At 36.5% G+C, this 19,429-nt stretch overlaps 1 protein-coding gene across 4 annotated transcripts in view; it reads right to left on the bottom strand.

Annotated features, from left to right (window-relative positions):
* Positions 1-19,429, bottom strand: part of Frmpd4 (FERM and PDZ domain containing 4) — a 489,555-nt gene that overhangs the window by 83,954 nt on the left and 386,172 nt on the right. For all 4 annotated transcript variants that reach the window (XM_013032132.1, XM_013032131.1, XM_013032133.1 and 1 more), the window contains 2 exons: positions 4,761-4,921; positions 686-788 (listed from right to left, as the gene is read on the bottom strand). In XM_013032132.1, the coding sequence (XP_012887586.1) occupies positions 686-788; positions 4,761-4,921 (264 nt within the window). The remainder of the gene's footprint in view (positions 1-685; positions 789-4,760; positions 4,922-19,429) is intronic.

Here is a 19,429-nt window from a genome sequence, read left to right as displayed (position 1 = left end):
AACATAGGTCCCATGATTTCCCTTATTTGCAATATCTAGTATATGTATGAGTCAAGCAGAAAAGGTCAGATTAGGTGATGTTAGGAAAATGAACCCTAAGATATGTATTTTAAATGTTTTTTTTCTTTCATGTCTAACTAAAAATATTACACAACAAACTTTATATCCATAATTAGACCTTTGCCTGGCATAGCATTGACCTAATTATCTATTTACCTCAGTTGTTGATCTGATGTTTGAAAAAACATCAATGGACTTTCTGTTTTGGTATCCATGGAAATCTGGCAATATATTTGCACATTTATTTATATATAATATGTATGATATGTAATCACATAATAATTTAGGTCTTGCCTTTTGATATCCCTTACTATAAAAATAATCATCATTTTAGTAATTCTGGAAGAAAAAATTCAGCCTTCAAATAAGGTAATGGAAATAGGAATCTTAAAAATGTTAGGTGAAAGCACACAGACCCTCAGTGCTAACAGAGAGGAAGTTAGAATTCTGTACCTAAGGATCACATGTTTTCACATTAGAAGTTAGGATCATCAGCATTTTCAATAGTGTGAGCACATAGACTTACGCTTCTACCCTATACTTGTCTAAGGGAAGCTCTTTCTCTGCTAAATTAGGTCTCAGAACTAATACAGTAGCCTTTGGTGCAGGTGAGTGAGTCACTTACCTGACCAGGTCAATGACCCTCTCCCTGGGTGCTGCACTGACTGGTTCATCATTGATCATTACAATCTGATCTCCTGGGATCAGCTTCCCTTCTGAGGGGCCACCTAGAGACAAACAAGAAGGAAGAGTAGGTGAGACATCCCATTGGAAACCTCTGCTCATCATGACTCATCATGAGCACACTGTAAAACAACAACAACAAAAACCAGCCAGCCACACCTAGTGTTCTTTGAACCAGTCTGAGGCCCAGACTACATTATGAACAGTGAATTCAAAATCTTTGGGAATAGAATTCAGGAATCAATTCAGACTTCAGTTCTTCACACACTTTCACAAGCTTATGAATCACCTGCAGACCCTGTTATCATGCAGGTTTCTGAGCTAATGCATTTTACAAAAGCTAACAGAGGCTACTCAAATAGAGTCAATAGAGTCTACTTTGGATCTTGAAGCCCCTAGAAGCAGGTGTTCTCCCAACAAGTAGCAATCAGTTGTGCTGATGCCTTGCATCAAGGCTGCAACAACTTGGACATGGCTGTATTTGAACAAAATCCCATTTGCTACTATAAGTAGGGAGACAACACACTCAATCAGATGGTTGGGAAGGATTTATAACATTTTGCCTTGACTTACATGTGGTTGAAGCAGATTCATAGGTGTGTTTTAGGATTCTAATAGCAAGTGGGAATAATTCTGTCATGAGTCTGAACTTATGGTAAGCTAAAGGAAGCCAAGCTAAATGCGAAAGATGAAGACACAGAAGTCACGTGTCATCTGGCAGAGGGGAATGGTTGATTACATTTATAGTTTATGTGCAGTTACACATGAAGTTTTCTTGTAGTGTTTTGATCCATCATAGTCATAGAGTAACGTTATTTACTATTGATATTAGGAAAATATGCTCATCTTTAACAGAACAGCCAGGCCCAACACTGAGGATCCAACAACTCTTAGATGTCAAGGGCTGCTTTGGTTTTTCAGTTGGTTTTCCAAGGAGTTTTGGAGTGGGGTATTAATGTTTGTTGAGCATTTATATAGCAAGTTATGGGCTAAGTGCTTTGCCTAGTAACTTCAGTGAATACTGTAATTCTTTCCATATCATGATAGAACTGAAGCTCACACAGGTGGAAGTATTGGCACAAAGCTAGAATTGGGTAAAACCTTCCAAGTTCAGAATGGCATATATGTTTTTGTACTTGTACCATATTCCAAAACCTGGATATTGCCAGGTTTCCTAACACAAAGTTGCTTCTACATGAAACACCTTTATTTAAATAAAACTGCCAAGATAATTATTTGAATTATTTTTACATTTCTAGATAGTTAGCTCCCAAGTATTGATATACTGCCGTGAGTTGCCATAATTTTCACTATACTTCCAAAGGTAACCGGTGCAGATACAATGTTATTGCCCCAATTATATCACAATTACTTTGTTTAGTAATTGAAATGGATACTTCATGCCAAGTAAGTAAAACTGAAGATCGTTCAGTTACTTTGTACCCATCCCAAAGCTTGCCAAATGTGTCCTTCAACTTGTAGACTAAGTTTGTCTTCTTTCTGGGGAGTATAAGGCAGGGAAATTCAATATGTACCCATACCAGTAGTAGAAAATACTCATTTCACTGAGTTAAGAGTTGAGATTCAGTGTTTACAGACATAAAAAAATTTCAGAAAAATACTTGAGAAACTTATTGGATTATGTGAAAATATGAAAAACCATTGGAAAGTATGCAAGCAGCTACTCCATGTTAGTCAACAAAGGGTTAAAATGCAGAAAAAATCAAAACAATTATTTTAAAAAGTAATGTGAATACTTCTGATGAGAAAACCATTCTCAGATCAATAGGGCATGTTCTTGCATTTGATTTATACCTTTAAATGGAAAATTTCTTGTTTAATCAAGTAACTTCAATCAAGAATTCTGGAAGAAACAAACACAAACCCTTCTAGAATACAAAGCAATGGCCTCTTTTAGAGAATTGTCTCATTCTGTTTTCTCTGATGACTGAATTGTCTCATATAGAAAATCTGGTCACAACACTGAAATCACTTTGCAATTGAGTAGAATCATTTTTATGATAGACACATTTATTTGACTGACATTTTCACTCCAAAAAAGCAGGAATAGTATTTTGACCTATCTTTGCTTTTTTCTACTCTTCTCAAAACTTTCTAACAGGCATTAATGTCTTTGGAATTATGGTGGGTTGAGGATAAGGAAAAAAATGAAGTGGTAAGACAATATAAAAAATGTAAAATAAGACACATACCTTGGAAAATCTCATAAGCAGACATTTAAAACTATTCCAATATTAAGTACAGTATGCCAAATACAATTCTATTTAGAAGAAATGTACTCATATACATAAATAATATATTCCATATATGATGTATACTATGCTTGCATTTGTGTATGCACAGAATCCTAAGTGCTACACATTCTCTGTGTCTATATTAATGATGGCTCTGTCTTACAGAGAGGAAGGAGTTCAGGTAACTGTTTTACTTTCTCTTCTACACTGTCAAGTGGTTATACCTTCTCTGCTATATTACCACATTGTTTATATTTTTACAAAGCATATGTATTATAGTAAAAACAATAACTCTATTTTGAGAATAAAAAATCTCAGTTGTGTCAAGCTCAACAATCATGTGAGAACTAAAATATAATCCACACTGAATTTAGTATAAAGCTCAACAGAGTAAGAAGATGGGTGTTGAGATAGTGTTAGGAATGAAACAACACTTAGTTCTCTTTAACACAAGTCTAAAGTGGTTGATCATATTTGTGGTGCTTGCCTGGGGCATGTTGTGTCAAAATAATGCAAAATTTTTAATTTAATCAACTTTAAAAATCAATTCCAGTTTACTAGCTAACTTCTATTTTCATTCATTCACACTCAGCTGGCCAAATATTTGAGAGTTCAATAATCACAATAAAGAACAGTTTGATACCAAGCACTGGAAAGAAAAAAAACAGAATTATGGAAAGATAAGTACCTCTCTAGAGCAACGATTTCACACAACATGGCTGACATAGAGAAGTTACATCCCACAAGCAGGGATTTTGCAGGCAAGATAAGAAGCCTAATAAGGGACTGAGGCAGATGCAAGCTTGGGCAGTCTGATGCTAGAATCTAGGATCTTAAATATAGGACTTTATTACTAAATTCTGTTGCTGATTTGCAAAATCCTGGAGATCAATGAAATAGTTTTTTTCTGAAAATAAAACTAAGTCCTTTACATAATTACATAATTGATAATCAAAAGCACATTGTCTGTAGAGTAATTTCATCACAGTCTATTGTATTCAGCTGTGTTCATAAGTGGCTTTCTGTATACTCTCATGGGAACGATTGGGATAAAGTCCATTATTTTATTGTAGACTATAAGGGATTTGATCTGTATTGAATCAATCACCATTTTCTATGAACAAACCACATGAAATGCAATGGGCGGGGGGTCCAATCATTGTTTCTATGTATGGTTGTCAGACTTTAGGATGACAAAAGTCTGGTTGAGTTTGGCCAGCTGGGCAGTTCTGCTTGAAACTATAGGTCAGACTATAATGATTTCCAGGATACCAAGTGGCCAGATGTTTAGTCATTTGGTCCAGTCCAATAACAAAGGGGACAGCAAAATGCAGTCTACCTCTAGTGAGAAGAAAAGGAAGCACATATGTGTAAAAAAATTCAACTATCCCAATGAGCGATCTGTACTAAACAGTACCTAAACAGTATTTCCCACTTTTTCTTCTACAGAATTCATCAGGTGATTACATATAATGTGTCTGTCTCTGATAATTTGCATTCATATGTTCAGAAGTGGGTCATTTCCATCATTACAGATGATGGATCGTTGTTTTCTCTGAGCCAAATGCTAGGACAGATTTGACGGTTTAAAACTGAGTTTGAGGAAATATTTTTATCTGTTTTGTTGAGGGGGGTAATCTATCCAGGTGGTGAACAAACTCACCTAACCTTCAAAGGCTGGACACTTATGACACCAAAGAGTCACCATGCTAACAATGTGACAATTCCATGAGACCAAACCGGGAGGACATTTATTCATACCTGGTGTGACTGAGCGAACGACCACTGGCTTTTCACTCCCTGCCACAAAACCAAATCCCAGCACAGGATCCCTCCTCATCTCCACCTTCCGAGGAGCTGGAGGGATGATTTGGCAGCTCTCAAATCGAGGGTCATCGAATGGGATAGCCTGTGTCATGTGACTGTGGAAAAGCACATGGGAGAAAAGAGGCATCAATGTATGTATTAGGCCCTGGCCATCCAATCACACGATCTCTAGTTTTGCAGCCCATTCTCTGTTGGGGAGTGGAAAAGATCTAGAGAGATCCACAGTTGCCTTCTTTCATGTGATTCTTGTTTCAAAATTCTTGGACCAATTCTGATTTAGGTCATTGTAGTGGCTTTTTCTGCAGATGTTTCTGTGGCTCCTCCTGACTTCATTCTAGCCTTTGCATGAAGATCAGTTTCTTAATGAGATCCATTCCATAATGATTTTTAAATGGCTCTTCCGCACCTATGCCACCAATCCCTTTTACTTTCTACTCCCTCCCCACAGTTCTAATCATGAGCAAGTGTATGGTAGAAACTATCTAGTTAAATGCTAGGTTTTGGAAAAAATTTACATACTCAATGAAAGAAAATAATTTAGTGTTTTTGTTTCCTTTTTTTGTTTTATGTTGCTGGAGATAGAACCCGAGGCATTATAAATCATTCATGTGAGGCAATTGTTCCTTCACTGAGCTCTATCCCAAGCTCTAGAAAATTAGAGTCACTGATTTCTCCTAGGTACCTAGAAATAGTAGTGTGTGCATAGCAAATTCTCAATAAATAATTGAATGAACAAATACTAAGAAAGTCATTTCGTTGTGGAAAACAATCAAGCTAGAATGATACACTGTGAAAGAGTCTCAGAGGGTGGTGGACATTGAGTAGCTAACATTTATGGCTTTGAGCAACAGTGAAATGAAGTAATGTGGATTGTTTTTTAGTGGTGACAAATGCATTCGTCTTTCCAAAGAAGCCAAGATTTTAGCTGTTGGCATTTACTTTCTAAAAAGAGTTTTCAGTGATTTATAAGATTTTTTCATTAATACTTCAACTTCAGAAGATTTGTCAATAATCCAAACTTGAAATTTGTATAGAATTTAGAACTCTTCGAAAGGCTTTGAACTCCCAAAACGATGTGATGAATGAAAGAGAATAAGCATTATTACCTGCATTTTCCCAAGAGTGAAATAGATAAAATAAATCCATGGTTTATTTGATGGGCACCAGTGATTCATGCCTGTAATCCTAGCGAGTCAAGAGGTTGAGATCTGAGGACTGCAGTTCAAAGCCCCAGGACTGACAAAAACCAAACATGGCTTATTGTCATTCAGACTGCCTGAAAGACAGGCTAGAAAGTAGGTTCAATGACCAGTTCCTTGGTTGGGATGTGTCCTTGAGTAGTAGATTTATCTGCCTAGCAAGCACAAAGTTTTGGTTCCAAACTTCAGTACCACCCTCCAAAAAGAACCTGCTTCCCAAATTCAATGAAATCTTTACTCATGCACATTGTCCAAGGCAGTCATATTTTGGGGAAGAATGATCTATTTGAACACTAGGAATCTCCTTAACGTAACACGAGCTAAGATTATTTCATTGACATGGAATGAATTCAATTTTTTTCTCTTTAGTCTTAAATCAGAAAAAGAAGATCATTTAATATACCTTGGATGATGCTACTCTACATTTCATCTGGACAACATTTTGTCCAAATATAATAAAGAAAGACAAAGAAGAAAGAACTTAATTGTCTTTCTGTGTAATTAATAAGAGTTTAAGAAGATTGATGAAAATTCTCTATGATCTGCCCTTTAGGTATATATCACCACTTAGAAAAATACAAGTTTAAAACCCCTTTTAAACCATAAAGGAGTATCTTTTAAATGTAGTTGCTAGTTCTCTGGAATGCTGTAACAAAGAGAATTAACATGTTGTGTGCCATGTGAAACACTCATATGTTTCCTTATTTTTTAATTTGATTTTTTTCTAGGCTGAGGATAAAACTTAGGGTCTTATGAACGCTAGTAAGCACTTCACCACTGAGCTACACGTCCACCTTGTTACTTTTATTCATCCTTAAAAACTGTCCTATGATGGGATCTGTTTGACTTCATACACCCTCTCTGTGAAAATGCTGAGAGCAAAGTGACTAGGCACAGAAAAGGTTGCACTGTGCTTTCTACATACTAGGAAGAGAAATAACATGAGTTATTGGCAATCGCTGCCAATGTAAATTAGAAAATGTAAGACATTTGCAGCTTGATTAGCCACTTTATACTAACAATAAAGTAAGAGTATCTAATGTTTTCATGCATCATTCATTCAATAACTATTGTATTATTATATAATAGTACAAAATGGCATTTATTAGACATTACTTTCATGCTGAGCATTGTTTGTTCTAAATGCTTTCCATATGTTAGCTTAATTTTGCAAAACAACTCTACAATATACTCATTTATTCATTTAGTCAATTTATTAAACACCCACTGGATTCTCTGTTCTTGGAATATGAGAGGAAAGAAAGCAGACAAAAAAATGAAACATTAATATTAGTGGTTAGAGACAGAATAAACCAATCAATTTATAAAATGCATGGTATATCAACTCATTATAAATACTGTGGAGAACATTCACACAAGGAGAGAGGAGAGAGTATTGCAGAGTGAGAAGTGATAAGTGATGCTGAGGAAACATCTTGGGAGGAGCACTCACATAAAGGCTATGGCACTCTGAAACAAAAGAGCATGCTTAGCAACAGCTCAAAACTAGTGTGGGGTGCAGTGGGATCTTGGAGGCAATGAGGACACAAATGAGCAATGGGGGTATAAGTGCGGATCAGATAAGTTCTTGGAAAAAGATTTTTTTTTCTGACTGAAAGAGGAAGCCACTAGATGATTTTGAATGTGGGTAATGTGGCTTAGCTGCTATACTGACAACAGAAAAGAGGAGGAACTGGAGAAGCAGGAAGAACATTTTAGGCCTCACTACTTGAACATTAAGATGACTTAGACCAGGGTGAGAGTGACAGAAGTGGCAGAATTTGTTGGGCTTTTATTGTAGTTGGAAGCTGTTTCTCATAGAGCAGGGTTTAGTCTCTTATTCTGGAAACTTGAGCACTCCATGTCTCTGTTTGCTCATCTGGAAAAATAATAATAATTACAACAATCTTATCAGATAGTTGTGAAAAGAAAATGAATGAATAATGTGATGGACTTAGCAAAAAGTCTAACATGTGGTTAGCATTCAAAAAACAATTAGGTTTTATTTTCTCTCTGGAGATCAATGAATAGAAAGAAATTCATTTCAGACATCATATGCTCATTCAGTACTCAGATACAGAACAACTCAACACTTCAAACACCTATAATCCAACTCTTACTTAAATGCTTCAGAAATCCTAAGGGAATGCTGAGGCTTTTAACTAAAAAATATCAAATGCAATGATTCAAAAAATACATATATGATGATAACCACAAGGCAATATTTTACCAGAACACAAAAGAATCAAAGAAGGCACAGTAAAGATCTAAGTTTTCTGGTAACTGAATTACTGTTAGTTTTCTTAGTCATGTTTCTTAACCACTAAGTGGCCACTGAGTACAGAGTTGGAGAATAAGCTGGAGTCATGAGGAAAACACAAAGCCCTGATTATATTCTGCAATGAGGGCATAGACAGGTTTAAGCCCTTTCCCTTAGAGGCTGGTAGCCCCTGTGTCAACAGTCTGATGGACCATATCACTTCATGGCTGATTTCATGCCCAAATAAGGTTAGAAACACAACCAATGTGTATTTTGTGGCCACCTCTTAGTCTAGCATTTTAGTCGTTATTAACAACTTTTGAATTCTCATTGCTTTGCTTGCATATTGAACTTATGTTCAATATGTTATGGTAGCTTTACCATTGACTTGCTCAACAGGTTGTGGTTTCAGAATAAATGATCTAAAAATAATCAGCTATTGTCACTCTTGAAATATGAATGAATCCATACAAAATGTTTTCCCATGAAAGATCTTGTTCTTTGTACTAAGTCAAGCACTTTTGGGCCCTGAACTTGAAATATTTTTGTAAGGATGTTTGTATTCTTTTGTAACGAGTTGAAAAAGTAACATCTTTTTACCGGTTGAACATGCTTCAGTGAATTCTGATAATGACACCAGGTAAAGACATCTAATATGTTAAATAAACTTCTGTCCCCTACCCCAACCTTCTCCAACAAGCACATATAGATAGGCAAGAAATGTATGAGCTGAACATACAGAGTATATGAAGTAAAATGGAAAATGTGTGCATCAAGATGAATTAAGCAGTCTTTTGGCTTCTGACATATTTCCTTTTCAATGCAACAATGGCAATCTTGCTGCCTGACTCTCAATAACTAAAAGAAAGGGCTTTGTCTGAGCTATTAGAACCTAACTTCCTCAGCATCAATAAAAGGTTGGTCCATTCAATGTATCACAAAGAATGACTGGCTATAAGAAAATTTACTATAAGAAGACCTAATAACTTTGCTTTTGATATAGACATTAGAGCCAGTAAGACCCTTTTTTAATATTTGCTGAGTAAGAAGGTTCTAGAAGGAAGAACCAAATATAGAAAAACCATCTTTAATTTTTTTTGTCAGTTATGGGGCTTGAACTCTGGGTTTGGGCACTGTCCTTGCACTCTTCAGCTCAAGACGAGTGCTCTACTGCTTGAGCCACAGCGACACTTCTGGTTGTCTAGTGCTTTATTGGAGATAAGAGTCTCATGGACTTTCCTACCCGGGCTGGCTTTGAACCGTGATCCTCAGATCTCAGCCTCCTGAGTAGCTGGAATTACAGGCATGAGCCACCAGCACCCGGCTTAGAAACATCATCTTGATGTGGAGGAGATGATGGTAAACAGGTCACTCGAGTGGAAAAGACTGGAATGAAATGGAGTATAAATAAACTGTGCCTAATCATGTGATAATTTTTCAAGAACATCAGGGATAAAAATTTGTTGCCATCTCTGTCTTAGGAGAATTGGTTTGTATGGAAAACTGACCTCATCTTTCTTTTCTCCCCAAGTCATGACTTGTCACCAGATGTCATCTTCCTTTCCAGTGCCTTCTACTTTACTTGTCTAAATGTCTCCATTTCTTGAGTATTACTATTCCATTGTTCAAAGCATGTCACATGATTGAATCCAGATATGACAGGGAAAAATACTTGTATGTTTAGGCATATTATATGGTACTATCATCAAGATAGTACTTCCCCTTCAGCCTGGGTACATGAAGAATAAGCAAGAAACTAAACATCCATGAGAAACTACGGTCATCTTAACCACTTAGGTCCCAGCCTAGATTAACTAGCTGAATGAGGGATAATAAGTAATGATATTTTATTACATTGAACTTGGGAGATATTTGTTATGCATCAAAAGCTCACATAGTGCTTTCAATGCCATTTAAGTACCTGGAATTTCCACATTCCAAAAGGATTCTCACTCCTAAGCCCATTTCTCACATCATTCACAATAAAGTACATTACTGCACAAACATTACAAAGATTTTCAAATGAAACTTCTCCTTACTACCCTGGATAACATGGTTGCCTCAGAAACCTCATGGTTTATTCTTCATAGTGACCTGGAATGCTGGGGAAAAGTGAATTAACATCCCTCACTATTTTTAGGTAATAGTAGCTCTCAATGCAAAGGTCAACAATTCTTAATCCTAATTAAGGCCTGGGGAGGGCCTGACAGGAAACACTTTGACCAAGGGGACTAAGCTAAGAAAACAAATGGTGTCCCGAATAAGAATTTAAATGAACAAACAAATGAAAAAAGCAAAGCATGGGTTGTTAAAGTTTAGGGGTTACAAGTAAGAGAAGTTTTTATACAGATTAGTCCCCATAAAAGTTTTCTAACATGTCAAAATTATTATGATGTATGTGGATAAAACTGTACAGTGAAAATAATTTTGCTTTGTTGTCATTATTACCTTCTCCCAGGTCTAAAGAAATACAGCCCTGTTGTAATCCCTTAAAGAGATGTTTTTACCAGGGTATAAAACAAAAGTTGTTCCTTTGGTCCCTGAAAGACTAAGACACTTTGTAGAAGCCAAGACAGAAGATCCCAGCGAGAAGGCGGGAACTTCAGAAGAAATAGCTTGGTCTAGCAAGGTACCAAGACTCAGAGGATGAGGTCCCCATTCCCCCAAAGAGTGGCAGTCAGTAAAGTTCAGTTTCTTTGTAGCCTTGGACCATGGTTTCATAGCAGTATGTAAACAGGACTGAAACTTTCAACACCTGATACTATTTCTGTTTTGCAAAAGATTTCCTAGACTTTAGAATATTTAACATGATTACTTTTAAATAGCCAAACCATAAGAACACAATATATTGATACAGATAAGTATTCATGCATCTGGAACTACCACTTGTCACTTCCCCCTGATGCCATTTGTATTTTCAAATCTATGGGATTCCATCTATGTTATAGTGTATGTGCTGTATAACAACTCATTGTTTTTGAGCAAGTCTTGGCAAGCCTTAGTCAACTGGGATAAAAAGAGCCAAAACAAATCTATCCACTGGAGATGAGCTGGATTTTCTTTGAACATAAAATAACATCACATAATGGGTTTTCACCTCACATAACACAGAGTTTTTCACCTTCATGAACATGCATATTGGGGGTTCAGAGGAACTTAACCTTCACTAATCAATTCCAAAGGCCACTGTCAGTCAATTCCTACAACATGGCAGGTACACTTAAAGATTTAAAACTGTTAAGTCAAGCTTGGAAACTTACAGAGTACTGGAAAAGCCAAGAAAATTCGGAATGACTAACCTTAAAATCACAAATAGAGGAATCTTGTTGGAGATTTTCAAGGTGCTTTGAAATAATTAGAGCTTTTCTTACATGGATAATGTTCTGTTCAGTCCTCTCCAAAATAACTTACGTATTTAATGCCAACCAATAAAGATATCTCAAGTTTGACAATTATTTCTTAGTTGTGCATAATAATACAAGGGAACATTGAACAAAAAAATCCTATTATAAGATGACAGTTCATAGGATGTTATAGTGCTAACACAAATATAGGAAATTCTATCATCATGGAGTAGCAGCTTTGGCTAGAACAAAACAAGGCTTCCAGGGCCAATTTAGAGACAATTACCACCTTGTAAGAAGCCAATAATAGCTAAGACAGCAGAGACCCCAGTGATATCACATTTGAACACTGCAGTTGATTTCCAAACAAAGTCATTTGAGTGGCTATGAAAACCTTTCATTTTATGCAGAGACTGCTATCTAACTTTGACGATAAACTTACAGAGTTGCCTTTTGAAGGTAAACTGCGTATTATAATAATGAGGGAAGAAAGTAACTTACTCTTTCAAATTAACTTAGATTGTGGTAAGAATGTAGGAAAAAGATGATCAGATATAAGATGTGATTGTTTTATTGACCATCATGCAAATATGTATAGATGAAGACTGTAGTCTTCAGAAACTTGGAAATGGCTTTTTCTAACCTGTTTAAATTTTTTCTGATGACTTCCAGATGGTGGTAGCTCATTGCCTATAATCCTAGCTACTCAGTAGGCTGAGATAGGAGATATCATGGTATGATATCAGCCTGCCAAGGCAGGAAAGTACATGAAATTCTTATCTCCAATTAAAGAGCAGAAAGCCAGAAGTGGACCTGTCACTCAAGAGTTAGAACACCAGACTTGAACAAAAAGGCTAAGTGACATCTTGGCCCTGAGTTCAAGCCTTAAGATTGGCACACACACACACATACACACACACACACACACACACACACACACACGAAACTCTTTCCAATGCAGTATTTTGGTAGACTGTATTAAATATAAGAAATGGAAACATTTTCTAGTTGATAAATATGAAAGAAGATGGAAACTTTCCAGATGAATTTCAGCTTAATTCTTTGCATAAACAAGACAGAAAAATAGTGACGTGGTGAGCACCTCAATGCCCTGCTTTGCTCATTAGCTTCTTCATAGATTTCTGTGTTTTTTTTGTATTTCCTCAATGTCAATGATTAAAACCAGGTAAAAAAAATAAGCTGATCTTGCAACTAGACCTTCAATTTTTAATCAATGAAGTGATAAAGCAGGATGTTCAAAATAAATTAGCATCTTCAATCATTTAACTGTTTTTTAAATTATTAATGTTTAAGGCAGAAATGATGCTAAGTTATTTCAAAGTGGTTAAATGCACATAACACATTAATTTCTTCTTATGGATTTTCTTGTCAGTTGTGGGACTTGAACTCAGGGCCTGGGCAATGTCCCTCAGCTCTTCAGCTCTACCACTTGAGCCATAGCACCACTTCCAGTTTTCTGAGTGGTTTATTGGAGATAAGAGTCTCATGGACTTTCCTGCCCAGGCTGGCTTTGAACTGTGTAGCTAGGATTACAGGCATGAACCACCAGTGCCTCGCTCTTCTTATGTTTTGTTTTGATTTTTTTTGTTTGTATAACAAGATCTTTCTGTGTAGCCCAAGCTGGCCTTAATTAGAACCCTCCTGTCTAAGGCTCCTACAAGTTGGGATTATAGGCATGGGTCACCATGCCCAGTTCATTTCATATTAGTTTGACATCTCATTTTAATGTATTTTATATTAATATATTTTATATAGATTTTATACATAGATAATATATGTTGTATATAGATAATACATTATAAAACATATTTGTAATATAATATATATTTATAGAACATTTATGCAGAATACATAGAAAACATTATTTAGAGAATATAAAATCCTGAACACATTATGCAAAATTATGAGAAAATTAATAATTATTTGAGGTTGTACACACTCCAAATGTTTTCTCCAATAGTAGAATCAAGGCTAAATGCATGGACATTTCTGTCTGTATGAGCCACTTGGCTCCTGACTTATAAGAGCCCTTAGAATGGTTTGTATATTCAAATCTGGTGGGCAGAATCACTGAGTTGCTCATATTTCCAGAAAGATCCAGCTCTCACATTTGAAAATATATAATGGCATTTTTAGACAGTTAAAAATGAAAGTGGAATACTAATAGGAAATGATGCATTTCCATTTTGATTGTCTAATTCTATCCCAGTAAATGAAATGGAACAGAGTGGCCCCAGGTTTGAGTAACTAAGGGACAGACAGAGTGATTGTTCTTACATATATTCTTGCTCTGAGCTCTGAAAGACTGAATCCTTTGGGGTTAAAAATCCAATCACCCCAAACCTTTCTAAAGTGTCTACATCTGTTGTTCCCAGAACATAAAGTATTGCCTGGATGGGCAGACTTTTTCTTCTTGATTGATAGCCTTCATTTTATTTTATTTTCGGAACTTGCAAGAAAATTCATTTCTGAGTAAGATTTGACAACAGTGAGCAAAGCCTTTCTCAAACATGTAAAAATCATCATTTCAGACCAAGCTAGATTCTACTCAAACTTTCAGACAGTATTTCGGAGGAGAATTAAAGATGCAAAAGGTCTTTTCTCCATCCCAGGGAGCTAGTAATATCCTTCTAATCTACTTGCAGTCTTTGAAAAGTCCTATTATAATTCTATACTTGGAAAGTAAAAATAATCCTGTGGATTTTATGAATATAAACTAGAAAAATACGTGGCACAGAAATTCTGATCCAAAAGTAAAAATTCTGAACTGGGGGCTGGGAAGGTGGCTCAGTGGTAGAGCGCTTGCCTTGCATGCATGAGGCCCTTGGTTCGATTCCTTAGCACCACATAAGCAGAAAGCTGGAAGTGGGGCTGAGGCTCAGGTGTTACAGTGCTAGTCTACAGCTGAAGACCTGAGGGATAGCCCCCAGGCCCAGAGTTCAGGCCCCATGACCAACAAAAAAAATCCTGAACTGATTTTGATAGGAGATATTTTTACAGAGTTGGTTTGCTAATAAATGGATGTAGCTGTATTTCAATAAATCTTTATAAAAGTGGGTAGATTTGGCTTGTAAGCTATAATATTCTGACTCTTGCATTAGAATATATATGTTTAATAATTGTATATGATTTACACAGAAGATTTTATTAAAGTGATTATTTGATAAAAGTTTATCTTAACTAAAATCTTGTGGTAGAAGTTAGAAAGAAGTTGGTTTGGTTGAATTGCTCGATAGTTTCCTTTTTTTTTACCCCTTGAGGTTTAGTGCTACTCCCAGGCCTCATCAGCTGCTAATTCCTGTTGCCCTAGGGTGATATATTGGTTTTCTTATCATTTCCTATCAGGACTTTGAGTCACTCAATGTGCCTGCCTCTTCCATGGAGCAACAAGAAGATTCAATGAAGGGATTGTACTGTCAGAATGTGCCTTGTTTTGGCTTCCAGTGAAAATTAAGTCTAGCTTCTTTTGTGATACTCATCCAAGAGCAACAAATACATTTTCATTGAGATTAGTTATTCAACCAATATTTATTTATAATATATTCACCAAATTTACCTATACCTTAACAGTTCTAAAAAATAAAAACCACATGCTTGTGAGATAAATATTTCTAGATAGACATTGTGCTCATGCATTGACCATTATAGATCCATTTCTTTTTGTCTAATTTAAATAAAACGACATCGCTTTTTACTCAACTGAGACACCCTATCTGTTCCTCTGTTGAAGTATTCATAGTAACTTCTATGTTTGGTCAATATCGTCCACTAAACAAACTCATGAGACCTAAGAGTAAGAACATCACTAGGTTTGACACTTTGATGGGATCTTGGCAAATGCTTTTATGTTTAGATGAGTTCATATCCTCACTTGAAGAATTTATCTACCATTTTCATTCAAATTAGTAGAAATTGCATTTCAGAATCAGTTTCTTTTGTTATTTTTAGTGGATTAAATTTATCCCCCATATATTCAAACACTAATCTATTAATATAAGCTTTCTTATGTCTGGTACTCAGCATGTGGTTGTGATTCAGACCAATAAGCTTATAGTTTAATTTAGGGGTCTGCAAATTACAGCCCATAGGCCAAATTTGAAGTCTTCTCACCTTTATAAACAAAGATTTATTTAAATATAGCTACGCCAATTTATTTATGAATTGCAGCTGCTTTCATATAGCAGTGGTAGAGTTCACTACTTGCAACAGACACCTTATAGTATTGGAAATCTAAAATATTTATTATCTGGCACTTCACAATAAAAATAAAATATTGCCAAAAAACCCCAGTCTATAGAAGAGCTTGTACAACAATAACCAAATAAACATAACTATATCTCATATTTTTAGAGTGGTACTACTTAATTGAAAGTAAAATACATGTCTGCACAGTGAAGGAGGGAGAGTGTTCTTTTAACAAGATGAGGATGGAGGCCTTTCTAAGATGCCAGAGCAGAGATCTAAATCTTGTACAAAATGGAGAATATATGGAAGAATATCTTTGAGATCAATACTCCAGACAAAGGGAACAATGTCAGGTCATTGTTTTATTCAAGCATGAACTCCTTTATTCAGGAAAGTTCTAATGAATATCTATCTGTTTACTGCTTCCTGGTTCCACAAATATAGGGCCATATTACATTCATTCTTGTCGTCAAAAAAATTCGGTCCAGTAGGGGGAGCCAGAGATCTAGCAGGTGGTGGTAGGATGCCTCGCACCCCATCCATGTATGATCTGTGGGATTGGTCAATGGAATCTAACCACCATGATTGAGATGATTCTAGAAACTAACTACCATGTGGACATGGCAATAGTAAATATACCCATAGAGACATAAAAGAAACCGGCATTGAAGCAACTTTTAAGTGTTACTTGTTGGATATTAAAGTGGGGTTAGAAAAGAGAGCAATCACAAGGAGAAACAATGTTGCAGAAGAAAACTATGAACTATGCTTGAATGCTGTCCAATATCAGCCATATACCTTTCATGTAGCAAGAATCCAGACTTAATAGAAAACTCGGACTAAAACAGACCACTTGGTTAGGATCCAATATACAATGAACTGCATACAAAAATCATGAAATTCTTTCTACATTACAGAAGACAAAAAGTGGCATACCTTAGAAAGTAAGTTTCATAGAGTTTTCTAAAATGAGATTGAATACACATCTGATTAATTTTCTTTATAAATAAGTGTATTGTTCATTTTTAGGATTACAGTTCAAAGGACCATGGGGCTTAAACAAAATCCAGCCTGATACATTCTTTTTATCTACTCCAGCTTTCAGCTATAGGAAATAAAATGTGATAAATCAGGGATCTATTAAGGCTTATATAAATCAATGTCCAAAATAGATTCCATTAATTCATTTGTCTTTCAAGGTCTCTGTTCTTTTTCTCAAAACCACTACTGAAAACCATTTCCACAATTAATCTTTTATCAACCATCAGTTTTCCACCCAGAGAGATTTTTGTCATCCTTAAACACGATGAATTTAGAGCCTGGAAAATACTTATTGACTGTGACTTGTGAATCTAATTGTAGGATCTAAAAGGGCAAGATGTTTGTCAGTTTCCCTAAAGCTAGAAAATCCCTACTGCTAGACTGGCAATCAATTTAATTAACTGAGTTCAATGTTTTTAAGAAATGACTTTTATGTTAATGATACCCTAGTGTGAAGGAGGAAATAATAATCAAATCACATGTTTGGGTTGATTGAGGTACTAGGCAGAGTTAGTAGTTCTGCACCTCACTTCACACATTACCAACCACGTATATGTATTACCCTCGAGTGCTGAGGCTCGGAAAAGGATACTTTAAAAGTAGGACTCTTTGGTAGCAGTTTGAATGGAACATCTCTGACCTTCTCCTCTCTTTTTTCATCCTATTGCTCTTCTCCTTGGAAACTTCCACAAGGTGAATTGAAGGAATCAGAAATCATTCCTAAAGCTAGACATAAAACCTAAAAAAATCTTATTCTTACCTTCTGCAATCCTTTTGTGGCACTGGCCATAAAGGAATTTTTTGACCTCCCTTGTTGGATAGTAGGCCATAAGATCCTTGTTTCAGAAGGAATCTTACCTTATCCCTGAGAGGAAGGAATGCTAAAGGGAGACAAAGAGGAATCTGCACAGGAAAGCATTACTGGCTTTCCTGTTTTCATCTACTAAGTTAGCTTACATATATCACATTTCCACATGGCTGTCCATGCTTCATCAAATCTAAGTAAAAGAGACAATTGTTAGCTGGGCTCCAGTGGTTCATTCCTGTAATCCTAGCTACTTAGGAGGCTGAGACCTGAGGATGGCAGTTGAAAGTCAACCTGTGTAGGAAAGTCTGTGAGACTCTCACCTCCAATAAACTTCTCAGAAAAGGCTGGATGTGGTGCTGTGGCTCAGTGGTAGAGTGCTAGTCTTGAGCACAAAGAAGCACAGGGAGTTCAAGTCCCAGGACCAGCAAAAAAGAGCAGCTTGCTCTCTTTGGGTCTTTAGGTCTTCATTTCTGAAGGCTGCTGTGTCATGTAAAACTTAGATGAAATAAATTTGCTATGCTTTTCTCTTCTTAGGTTGTCTTTTCTTATATAAGAATTGGCCAGGAAACTCGGAGCTAAGGGATCAGGCATTTCTTTTCTTGGCAAGGGAACATTCACACTTACATGAGAATTTATTGGTGAATAGAAATGAAAAAAAACAAAGTAATATATACAACAATAAATGTCCAGAATTATATGCTGTGTTTGGCAATAATCAGTACGAACAGTGTGTTATGTTTTTGAATTCTAGGAGGAGGCAACCGAGCACTTCACATAAGATCTGTTTGTGGAGAATAAATTGGCATAACCACGTTTGAAAGCAGAAAGTTCCAGTTTTTATTCTCAACATTATTAGGCAGAATCCAGCAGCAGGGATCAGCAGATCATATCAATGGTTCTGCCATGGCATTGGTGGCTAGTCCTGTGATCCCAATGGGTGCACTCCAAGGGCTGAGAATATGGCTCAGAGGTTGAGTACATGCTTCACATCCATGAAGCCCTGTGTTCAAACCCTAACATTCACATGCAAGAAAGAATGAACTCTAGCCAGATACCAGTGCCTCAAGCCTGTAACTACTTAGAAGGCTGAGATGAGGATCAAAATGTATTGCACTCATGACGTGTCTTATGGAATTTTAACCTCGTTGTATCGCGAGTTGATAACAAAAAGGGGGAAAAAGCTGGGGTATTGGGAGCCAGAGCCATAAGCCTGTTGAGCAATAGTATGGAACCCTGCCATCCCTGCCTGATGGCCCAAGGTGGCAACAGTGGAGTTGAAGGCATAGTTCTCTCAGTCTTTGAAGGAAAAACAAAACAGATAGCTTTAATTACAAGCCATACATTTTCATGTAAATTGCTGAACTGCCTACACACATCCTGTGGCTACATCATGCGCTCTCCTTGCATTTTCTTTGTGCAAGTGCCTGTATCAATAAATGCACTGAACTACAGTACGAGCTACTTCAGTCTCTCCGACCTTGTGATGAGGTCAGCCCACCTGGTCCGAGCTTTCTCTAATGGGTGTGTGTGTTTCTCAGTCTCCTACCATCTTCCTTCAGAGGCAGCTTGACCCAGCTGGTCCATGGTATGGGGACAGAAAAATCCAGAAGATATGAATCTCCAATTAAAAGCAGAAAAACAGCACCACTTGTGGAGGAGATGGGGAAAAACCAGTTGTTTAAGGATACAGGTGGACCTGTTGCAACAATGAGAAGTATAAGTTGTCATGTCCAAAGCGAGCTTTA

This window comes from Dipodomys ordii, unplaced genomic scaffold (genome assembly GCF_000151885.1).
Source record: "Dipodomys ordii isolate 6190 unplaced genomic scaffold, Dord_2.0 Scaffold150, whole genome shotgun sequence".
NCBI classification, from domain to species: Eukaryota; Metazoa; Chordata; class Mammalia; order Rodentia; family Heteromyidae; genus Dipodomys; species Dipodomys ordii.
The sequence above is the reverse complement of the archived record's forward strand: the minus strand, read 5'-3'. Positions and strand labels throughout refer to the sequence as shown.